General features: G+C 38.2%; 2 protein-coding genes across 6 annotated transcripts in view; one reads left to right on the top strand and one right to left on the bottom strand.

Annotated features, from left to right (window-relative positions):
* Positions 1 to 282, bottom strand: part of LOC138939514 (protein bric-a-brac 1) — a 378,309-nt gene extending 378,027 nt beyond the window's left edge. For both annotated transcript variants that reach the window (XM_070307352.1, XM_070307353.1), the window contains exon 1: positions 126 to 282. The gene's annotated coding sequence lies outside the window, so the exon portion shown is untranslated. The remainder of the gene's footprint in view (positions 1 to 125) is intronic.
* A 1,060-nt stretch (positions 283 to 1,342) lies between these two features.
* Positions 1,343 to 9,396, top strand: Metro (membrane palmitoylated protein 7-like protein metro). Of its 4 annotated transcripts, none has more exons than XM_070307038.1 (11): positions 1,343 to 1,942; positions 2,876 to 3,162; positions 3,538 to 3,669; positions 4,139 to 4,165; positions 5,315 to 5,482; positions 5,895 to 5,966; positions 6,044 to 6,168; positions 6,251 to 6,378; positions 7,055 to 7,231; positions 7,658 to 8,001; positions 8,211 to 9,396. In XM_070307038.1, the coding sequence occupies exons 1-11, from the start codon at positions 1,900 to 1,902 to the stop codon at positions 8,385 to 8,387; spliced, it is 1,680 nt and encodes a 559-aa protein (XP_070163139.1). In that variant the 5' UTR covers positions 1,343 to 1,899; the 3' UTR covers positions 8,388 to 9,396. The 4 variants fall into 4 exon arrangements, with proteins under 4 accessions (XP_070163139.1, XP_070163137.1, XP_070163140.1 ...); XM_070307036.1 differs by having other exon boundaries at positions 6,929 to 7,231; XM_070307039.1 differs by lacking the exon at positions 4,139 to 4,165.
* The last annotated feature ends 1,599 nt before the right edge of the window (positions 9,397 to 10,995 follow it).

The following is a 10,995-nucleotide window of genomic DNA, read 5'->3' as shown; positions in this document are numbered from 1 at the left end:
AAGCAGTGGTATCAACGCAGAGTACTCGGGCGGCACGCGCGCGCGGGTGTCAAACACACGCCATGTCAAACTCGGCGGCACGGCCGTCGCATGCGAAGAAAGTACAGTGAGACTAGCGGGCTTACCGGAACTCGTGTGATCGGCTCGGATCAGCGAGTCGTCGAGGAGCGTCCCGTCGCGATTCGTCTCGCGGAAGCCTCGATAAAATCACTGCGAGAAAAAAAAACTACTGCGAGAGGTACGCGCGGCGAGACGTTCCGTGTATAGACAACTTCGTGTACACACTGCGACGGTGGCGCCGCGGCGCGGTCGAGCGCGGATTCTTCGCACGTTGCGGCGAAAGTACGCGCGAAGCGTCGCGTTCTGTTAGAAATATCGTATAGACATTTTTACATTTTCATTTATGAAATGGAAAAAATAAATCTCACTGTCGTATAGGAAAAGTTGAAAAATTAAATAAAAAAAGAGAAATTTCGACCGATAAAGAGAGAATTTTAATTTTTATTACGCGCGATGGATTTTATATAATTGAATGTGCAATATATTTAGATAGATAATTAGATAAATAAATTAGAAATATATATACATATATATTGCTGATGTATATACCATGCAATATTATTTACCGATACAGTGCGATATTATCAGCTGACGCTGATTTGACAGCTGTAATTCTGTCACTTTCAACAGATGACGCCATGTACCTGATACGCCAGCTTTTCTGTATATATTCTTGTATCGCTTGAATGAAAATTATTTAAAATATAGTACGCGAACACTATCGAATTTGATTATGTATATTCAGATGAATAAATTTATTAATGAAAATATGTACTTTACATTTACAATACGAGAGAACATCTCGTATTTAAAAAATTCCTCCGATTCTTCTATCTTGCCATTCTTCTTAATTCCTAAAAATTTTATATTCTTTATTACAATCTAGCTTCAATTGTATTCTCGCTAATCAATTACGCATTCAACATTAATATATTCTACAGTAATAAAGAATATTAATATAGAATATTTTTATAAAGTTTTTATAATTATACATATATATATATTTCCAAAATTATTTTTCGTTACTATAAAAACACTGGGTATAAAAAACTCGCAAGGTATATAATTTTTTTTTACTATAAACGACATTCGAGTCAGGAGGATGAATTATTTCGGAGAATTACTCCGAAATGACCATAGAACTCTCGAGCAACGCCGTCCCTGTACGGGCGCCGAAGTAGGGTCAGGTTTCGATGAATTATCCATCTCTCTCCATGACCCGTACGTGCCAACGGAAGAGAGAAAGAGACGAGGCTGTCGGGTTGAGTCGGGACGTAGCAAAGGCCGAAGAAGGGTGGTGCGCGGTGCGTTACGGCGCCTTTCAACATGGCACCGAGCCGCGTCTGAGTTACAAGAGGGAACTTTCGGGGATGGGCAGCAGTGCCGGGTAGATCGTTCACGGGGGTAGTTTCTCGCCGAGGGTAAGAGCCGCGCGTCTTCGGGGAGGGTGATAATCCCGGGGTCCCCCCCGGGTGAAGAAACGGCGTAGAAAGAGAAACATGCGGTATCGCCAACAGGGACAGGCCAATCCGCTGGCGGTCATTCTACCCCGTGTCGAGTGACACGGCTGCTTACGTAACGAATTATTCTCGCTATGATAACGACACTCCAGGCGCGAACGCGATACGTCGTGAGACAGCAGCGGCAGCAGCAGCAGCAGCAGCGGATCATCATCGTCGTCGCCGGGAGTGTCGTCGACGCGACGGCGCAGCTCGTGACCCCGACAGAAATAATACTCCGACCCGAAATCCTGGTATATCGCCGTCTCTGATACCCGTCCCTTCAGCGGACACCGAGCGTCGCGACGCCCATCAGCTCATCTCGACCGTGTGATAAATTATGACAGCGGCAATCGTCATGGAGAACGTTAACTGGGATCCCGGTAAGTGCGAGTAGATTGGCGACGAGGGAAGAAGAAGCGACACGATGCTTCCAACAGTCCGGGATGATGAAGAGCGGCGTCGAAAGTTTCACGTGCATCGTCGATTATTTGACACGATTGGACGGCGTATCGAAATGGGGATAGCGACGCTGCTCGAATGACGAGATTGACTTGGATCGAGTTAATTATTTCGCGGCAACGTGTTGAAATCAATAATTTTCTTTTTTTTTCACTTTTTTGTAAAAAAATAATATAGTGAGAGAGAGAGAGAGAGTTATTGGAGCAGATCGCAGACTATGATACGATGTAACTGGAATACTCTTCAAATATACATATTGATAAAACCGAAATTGATTACCGAGAGAGCAGGGACACGCACGTTGTACGTTGTTATAAATATAGAGCGGGTAAGTCGTAGAGTAAATAAACGCGATCGCGAAGTGAAGAGTGTGACCGGGGTCTTCTAATAAAATCGTATAGCTGAATACGCCGCGTTGGCGGATATTCTAACTACGACCGCATGTTCCAATTTGCTGAATGGAAAGGAGGTCTCGGACGATCGCTTTGTGTTTAGAAATTAATTTATTGATCGGCGCATAAATGACGAGAAATAATCGGTATTCGGATTAAAATAATTATGGAAATATGAGAGAATTTATTGTCGTTTCTAATTTTAACCTTCTCGCACCTTCGCGATTTAATACAAAGAGCGAATTAATGCAATTGATTGTAATGATAAAAAAATATATATATATAATAATAATAACTTTATAGATTAAACAGAAAATAAAGAAAGAATTTGTAAAATTTATTTCATTTCCCATTTATAGATGACATTTTGGGGGAAATATTTTATTTTAAAATTGTTTAAATGGTAGATCAACATTTGTGTAAGTTAATTGAATATTATTCGTTTATTGTTAATTATTTCAGCATTGTCCAAGCTGCTAAACTCGCTGCAGGAAAGCAAATCGGAAATACCCAGCTGTACCGAGGAGGAGTTTGGATTCTTGAGCGAATTACTACAATCGAAGGAACTTAACGCCCTGGTGAACGTTCATAATAAGATTCTCAACAATGTCAAGGACGATAAATTCTTTCCCGTACTGTCAAACTCGATGGATATTGACGTCGAAGTTCTCGATCTATTGTCGACCAAAACGCACGTCTCACCCGATTGCAAAGAACTCTTCCGCCTATTACAGAAACCGCATATTCAGGTAACGGGGGGCGCGAGATATTTTGACAAAATACTTTACAAGTTGATCTCTTCAATAATACACATGCCAGCAGTTTTTTTATTTTGAGAAATTTATTTTTACACTCTTCGTGAATTATATTTTCTATCAATTCTTATTTATTATGTATGTAAATATCTTGAGTGGGGCAATATATCTTTATTTATATTTTTCATAATCTTCGTAGCTCGCGTTTTTTTTTTCTTTTTTGCGATTTATCACAGTTTATCGGATCTGCTTGTCGCGTTGAATAAAAATTTATTTGTTTTTTAAATCCATGATTTAATAAACAAATCGTTGTAAGAGAAAAATTGACTTTTGAGAGAATGTGTTCTGTCACTTTCTTTATCATTGAAGGGTCTCCTCTGCGCTCACGACGCGGTGGCGCAAAAGGACTATTACCCGAGATTGCCGGACATCCCGTTGGAGGTGGACGAAGACGAGGAGACGGTGAAGATCGTCCAGCTGGTGAAGTCGAACGAGCCCCTGGTACGTCAGATCGATCGTTGAGTCGGCATTTGCGATAACGATGTCTCTTTCTGAACCTCCTTAACACGATTAATCCAAGAGTGTGAGCAGGAGCGAGAGAAGGAGAGAAGGATGATCGGTTAAGTAGTACTCGAATATACGCGTTTAAAGGGGGACGCAGAGGAGAGGGGAAAATTCGAGGGGAGATATTTTATGAAAGATTTGTTTGTTTTCTTTTTTCTTTTTTTCCTTTTTTTTTTTCATCCACATTTTTCTATCGTATTATATTCGCGTCGACTTGCATGAGCTCCCCAGTATCGGCGTAGACAGACGAGTCAGACGTATTTGCGTATTTAGTTTGCGATTTTTTGATATCGCTATCCATTCTTCCCGAGAGTAATGAGAGTAGTCTCACGAGTACCAAAAAAAAAAAAAAAAAAGAGTAACCAAGTAATTACGTGTTTCTTTCATCGTCAAACTTGCTTCGAAGGGCGACGCCGGCGTTGAACCGATCGTGGTAAGTCGCCGTATGGAACATATTTGCTGAACACCTGTGATACGAACACCTGACACCACGTACAAAATTATTCTTCTTATATTTTTGCTGCTATTTTTTTTTTTTTAATTTTTTTCGCCTTAAGCGACAGGATTGAAACTGGTAGAATTTTGATTATTACTGATAAACGGAAAAATAATAATGTAATTGTTATGCCAAATTAATCAAAATTAAACCGATTTCAATTCCTGCTCTAGCCGTAGATCTCTGATCATTTCCAATCTCGTTAGCGTGTTACGATCACAGGACATAGATTGAGCTATAAATAAGACGATGTTGTGTTTTTTTCCCTCTTTTGCACAAATCTGTTGATTTTGCTATTTGCTTCTGTTGCGTCTGTATATAATTTGAGTTGTTCTCTGATATCTTTGCTCGTAAATAAAATATGTTGTAATCCTGTATCTGTATTGTTATTGTCCTGCATGAGAATGTGTATTTTTAAATATTGTGAAGTGAAGTTATTTATCTTGACAAGGGTATATATTTTAAAAATACATTTGACTTAAATATTTTTTACGAATAAAATTTAGGCTTGTAAAATTATTTTATATTTGAAGAATACAAGAAGAGATAATGAAGTTTAAATTTTTGCGCGAAACAATCGTCATAAATTACAAATAACTGCATTTCACCTATGACGTTTCTCGAGATACAATCCAATCTCGAATATGTTTCTTTTGCAAATAGTTTGGGATGCCTGTTTCTGTTTATCTCGAGAAACGTAAAGAGATAAGAAGCAACTTCAAGCAACGCAAAATGAGCCCGCAAATAACACCAAAAGAGATTTAAGAGTCTTGTAATGAAGATAATTGATAGATCTCAATCTTTTAGATATATTTTTGAACATTTGTATTATCTAAAAACGCAATCTTCGTCTATATATTTTTGTATTCATCATTTTTCAATCGATCGATCGAATCGTGATAATTGACGAGGGCACTCCGATCTTATTACGTATAAATTCGCGTATCCGCCTTCCTTCGTGAAGGGACTTTACTTTATTTTTATTAATATTTTTAAGAAGAGAAAAAGAAGGCGCTCCCCCCTAGTACGCGTTCGCGCGCGAGAGATGCAACGCAATGACAATACTAGTTTACACCTTGACATTAGGGGGCGACCATAAAAACCTGCGAAGTCACTGGCAAGATTGTGATCGCGCGGATAATGCATGGCGGCGCAGCCGACAGATCCGGCCTTATTCACGTCGGCGACGAAGTCTGCGAAGTCAACGGGATCAGCGTCGAGGGAAAGACGCCTAGTTTCGTCCTGCATATTTTGGTAAAATGAACATTTTTTTTCCTACCTCGTTGCGGTTACGCGTGATTGACAGAATTATGCACTGAAGAATAAATATAACACACTTTTTAATTTGAACTTTTAAGTCTAAAAGACGCAAGAAAATTTAAACGATTGCAAAAGTGTGTGTATAAATTATATTTTATATTTGTTATTTTATAAAATAAGAGATATATCATATTTTATGTTTATTGTATGATTCTTCAAAAGGCAGACGATTGATCAAGAGTCACGCAAAATTTAAAAAAATTTTCAATTTCTCACGTAAATGCTTCGCTTTTAAGGTATAATAAAGTATGTGACAATAGCTTAAATTTTTTTCTTAGATTGCTGAATAAACAGATCGGTATTAATAATTATTGATTTTTGTGGATAATTTTGGATTTTTTTCCAGCAAAATTCGGAAGGGACGATCACTTTCAAAATAGTGCCCGCGGATAGTAAAAGCGGAGTCAGAGAGAGCAAGGTAGGTGTCGGTAGATCTGATAATCGCGATAGATTTCTGATGCGACGAAACTTTTCTGAATATCTATAATCCTTTAGGTTCGCGTGAGAGCACATTTTTCGTATGTAGCGGCCGAGGATCCTTATATTCCTTGCAAGGAAGCCGGATTAGACTTCGTCAAGGGAGATGTCCTGCATATTGTCAGCCAAGATGACGCCTACTGGTGAGATATGCTTTGTTGTCGAAAGATTATAATTTAAATTCGCGTTCCTTTTGCGGCAAATTATAATTACGATTCGATATAGGTGGCAAGCCAGGCGAGAAGGCGATCGAAATATGAGAGCGGGCTTGATTCCTAGCAGAGCCCTTCAAGAACGTAGGATTCTCTTCGAAAGGCAACAGAAGGAGAAGTCAGACGGTGAAGACAATATAAGTACGTGCTCAATGGGTTTATTCATTCGGTTGAACAATTCGCTTCGCGATCATTCATTTCATTCGAGTCATGTAACGTTGTCGAGTATTTCCATTATCATAATGTTTCTATTATGTTGGTGACAGATCGATCAATGTTGCACGAAGTTTGCAGTTACTGAAGTAGTATAGAGTGCCTTGGCTCGGAGTACCTTGACAAAATTTCATGCTTTTATTATCTTTGTATATATTTACTAAAATTTACTAAAATTTTCTTTTGAGTAAATTAAAAGAAGATTTCGATTTTCATACGCGAAATGTCAATATGCTCCGAGAGAACGCTATGTTTCGAGGCTGGCTAATGAAAGCTTGATATTAACACTGACGTTTGAGCTCTAGCTATGTCGCATAATGAATTACTGTTGGTTAGCGACCACCTCTCAAGTGTACTTTAGGACGAGTCAATATGCTCGATTGTGTACGCGGCAGAGTTGTGGTTACCCGTTAATTCGGTAAGCTGATCTCGGCTGCGCTTCTTTAATGGATGGCCTGACGACCTAACCGTCGGTTAGGCTTGTGTTCTGTTCCAGTGCCTTTGCCCGCATTGTGCCCCCGTCCCAGTACCTCTTTGCACGCCTCGCCCACAAAGTGCAACTTGCAGGGAACTAAAACTAAAAAAATCATGTATGACGCTGCAGAGAACGACGACTTTGACCGGGAAGAGATACCGACCTACGAAGAGGTCGCGAAACTCTATCCGAGGCCGGGTCTGTACCGACCGGTGGTTCTCATCGGGCCACCGGGGGTCGGCAGGAACGAGCTCAAGAGGCGTCTCATGGCGACCGATCCCGAAAAATACAAGACTCCTGTGCCCTGTAAGTCTCTTTTTTTAAGGCAAAAAATTTATTGTCAAAGATTGTCTTTATATTTATATTTATTTATATTATTATAAAAATTTATATTTATATTGTATTTATTTATATTCATTATAAAAAAGTTATCAAAAAATTTATTATAGAAAGAAAAATGTGTAAAAAGATTAAAATACAAAAAAAAAAAAATAGATAAACTTTCGAATCTATTTCTTTCTACCTCTGACAAATTTATTAAATTAAACAAAGTGAATCAAAAACTAAGTAATTTAAAATAGTTAAAAATTAAAAACCAAATATAAGAAATACTAATGTTATATATAAAAAATTGAAATAATTTATAAGCGTGTGAAAATCATAAATAAAATTTATGGGATATTAATATCAAAGTTTGAAATTTTGTACTAAATAAAACAATTGTTTCGTTAGATACGTCTAGGCCGCCGCGACCAGGTGAAATAAACGGCAAGGAGTATCATTTTGTGACTCGGGAGAATATGGAGGAGGACATCGATGCTGGAAAGTTTATCGAGTACGGCGAGTACAAGGGAAACTTGTACGGCACCAGTTCCGAAAGCGTCAGTTCGCTCGTGAATGCCGGATACGTGTGTCTCTTGAATCCTCATTATCAAGCACTCAAAATGTTGAGGACACCGCAATTAAGGCCGTATGTCATATGCGTGAAACCGCCAACGTTCGAAGTGCTGAAGGAGACCAGGAACGAAGCCAGAGCAAGATCGACCTTTGACGAGAGCAATTCTCGAGGCTTTACGGTATATATATATAAGCTATTATTATTATCATAAAATAATTTTTATTAAATTTTTATTAGATATTAAATTTGCTTATTATTTTTTAACACCTAACATTTAATATCCCTATTTTTATAATAATAATAACTTTATTTCAAGTCCACGATTATAATCTAAGAGCCGACTAAAATTGTACTTCTCATCTTATCATTAATTTTACTCCGTTGCAGGATGAAGAATTCCACGAGATCTTGCACAGCGCGGAGAGAATAGAGTTCCTGTACTCTCATCTCTTCGACGAGGTGATAGTAAACGCTGATCTACCTATGGCATTCGAGCAACTGGTCAACGCGATTCATCGGGTCGAATCTGAACCGCTTTGGGTGCCAGCCTCGTGGGTTCAATAAAATGACGATCTTTGAGATTCGAATGGCAAAGCATCCCGAAGGAAGAGTGGAAGAGAAAGACTCCGGTCGTTGAAGATACGCGATCGCTCGTCTTGACATGACGAGATCGGGCGACATTTCTCGATGCCACTTCACTTCCACTTTCGGTCCACGAAGGTCCGCGCGTACTTCTCATCCATCATGTCTCACCGAATTGCAATTTACCACCTAGTGTGTTTTTTTTTATCGCATATTTAAAAAGACTTCGTACCTCGAGCGTTTGCGAATCTTCGTCGGTTTCACCAAAGACCGAATTAAATAAAATTTTCTATTACGATATGCCATCGTTCGTTGTTGGCAGTGGTTGATAATTGTGACACCGTGTATCGTCCTTGACAACATCGTTGACGTAAATTAAGTAGCCAAGAGTACGAGAGATAATTTCGCAGACATTGTGATTCGAAGTCGTCCAAGTTCCGCAGTTCTTGTTTTTTGGATAACTATCAGATGTCTTTAGCAGGACACTCTACGCATGATCCTTAGAATCCTTACTGCCGGAAGTTTCGCCAGTGGCGAGAGATCTCGCATACGATCAGACGGGGGGGAAGCGACGTGATTTCGTCACGAATCTATCTGCGTATCCTATCGTGAAATTCCATTTATGAGACCACGGAAATCTCGCATACTTCGCGATCAACGCTCGCGAAACGGTAATTGTGTCAAAGTTATCTTCAAAGTTACACACCAAAGTTAGGAGAATCGTTATCGTGAACGATCTTTGATCTCGATTGTTGTTAATTGTTGCCAAATAAGTATTGTACCTAGAGTGCGACCTAAAGAGTCGCTCGACACTGTATTTATCGTATTTTCCACTCGATCGACATTATTATAACGTTGCTATTTTATTTTCTTTTCCATGAAAACGGAATGCCGATATGAGACAAAATAAAATTGTTCGCACTATCAAGTTGACGTTGCATAATTCATCTTTGATGTAAACTCTGTATGTTATCGAAATATAGCATTGAACTTTGAACGTGTGATTATGCTAATCCTTTTTCTTATCGCAGATATGATCTGAATTTGTAAAGGGAATTTAATTACATATAACTATAATCTTAATATCACACATTAAACACATAATGCACAGGTATTATATTGTTTCACATGTATACTCTCACTTGCATCTTTCAATCGGGCGAGCAAATTAAAAATATGAAAGATAACTGAAATATTTTTCCGAGAAAAATAACTTCCGAGAAACGCTTTCTCGAGCTTGCTTAATAAAATAGAAGAGACTTTCGTGTGAGTTTGTTGATTGACAGCTGACGTGTTTCACGTGCCTTAATTTCGTGTAGCAACTTTCTTTCCGCGTCTATTATTTCCAAGGTCAGTGTCAAATGACTGACAAATTCACCCAGTCATCCCCGTTGAAAAAAACACACGGATAGGCGCGACAAGATTTTGTGCAAGAATAAAGTGGCCTAGGCATAGTTTTTATTTATCATAGACTTTTGAAATCCACGCATCGCGACACAATCTTAAAAAAAAAACGCGCGGTTTTTTTTCTAATATTTTTCCTTATATTTAACAAGTGCAATATTACAACGTTAAAATTATTAAAAAAAAAAAAAAAAAAATCGGAACCATTAATTTTTACGATAGATTTTATTTTTATCAATTTTAAATCTATTAATGAAAATAATAATTGATAGCGAGAGCGAGAGGGAAAACTTTAAGTCTCTTTTCATTAGAAATGTTTCTTTTTTGTAAATAGCCTTTATATATTTTCCGGCCGATTCCAGGATTGATCGATTTACCATTCTTTCGTTGATCGAAAGGCAGTAATGCCGAAATAATGACTAATGTCAGAATAATGAACATACCTGCACTGTTTAGCGGGGCTAATAGACCGTCACGAGCAGGCACGGAAACTACTTTGCTCTTCGCGCCGACGACTTCCTCTCGAAATTACAGGCTCCTTCATCGGAGGTGCCGGTAAATATTGATTCTCGGACGTGGAACGTTCGCGTGCGAGAGTTTTGCTCTCGTATCCGCCGCGAGATTTCACAATTTCTCGGGGCAACTTTTCGCATGCATGAATCTCGCCGCGATACTTCACGTGTAACGTAATCACGGATAGCAGGCGTGCTTTCGTTTTACGATTTGTTTCCGTTGCCTAAGGCTTTACCTATAAATTTCCCGTAACCGTCCGATTAATATATGCACGAAATTCGCAAAAATAGTATCCGTCGAAGAGATCGTATAATTCGCATAAAAATTGAAAATTTACAAAATATCCTTTCTGAAAAAACGCATCGTGTTTTAAATATATAATGTTAAATAAATATAAATATATGCCTTAGAATTTCTTCGTATTTTAATTGTGTGATTATAGTGTGTTCAAGTTCTTGAAACAACTGTTTAAAAATAAGTTAATTTTAAAGTAATCGAAAAAAAATATTTTTAAAATTATCAATATACTATATATATATCATTTTTAAGCGGCGTACTTTTTTGTGTGTGCTAAAAAATTTATTTTCTGAAAATTATATATATACATACTAGAAGTATTGTCAAGCTTATAATATCTATATTAAAAGTTATATTTACAATATATATATATAGG

The sequence above is a fragment of the Polyergus mexicanus genome, unplaced genomic scaffold, assembly GCF_030449975.1.
Source record: "Polyergus mexicanus isolate NDT 795.1 unplaced genomic scaffold, iyPolMexi1.0 SCAF_14, whole genome shotgun sequence".
In the NCBI taxonomy this organism is placed as follows: domain Eukaryota; kingdom Metazoa; phylum Arthropoda; class Insecta; order Hymenoptera; family Formicidae; genus Polyergus; species Polyergus mexicanus.
This window is presented reverse-complemented; position numbering and strand designations above follow the sequence as displayed.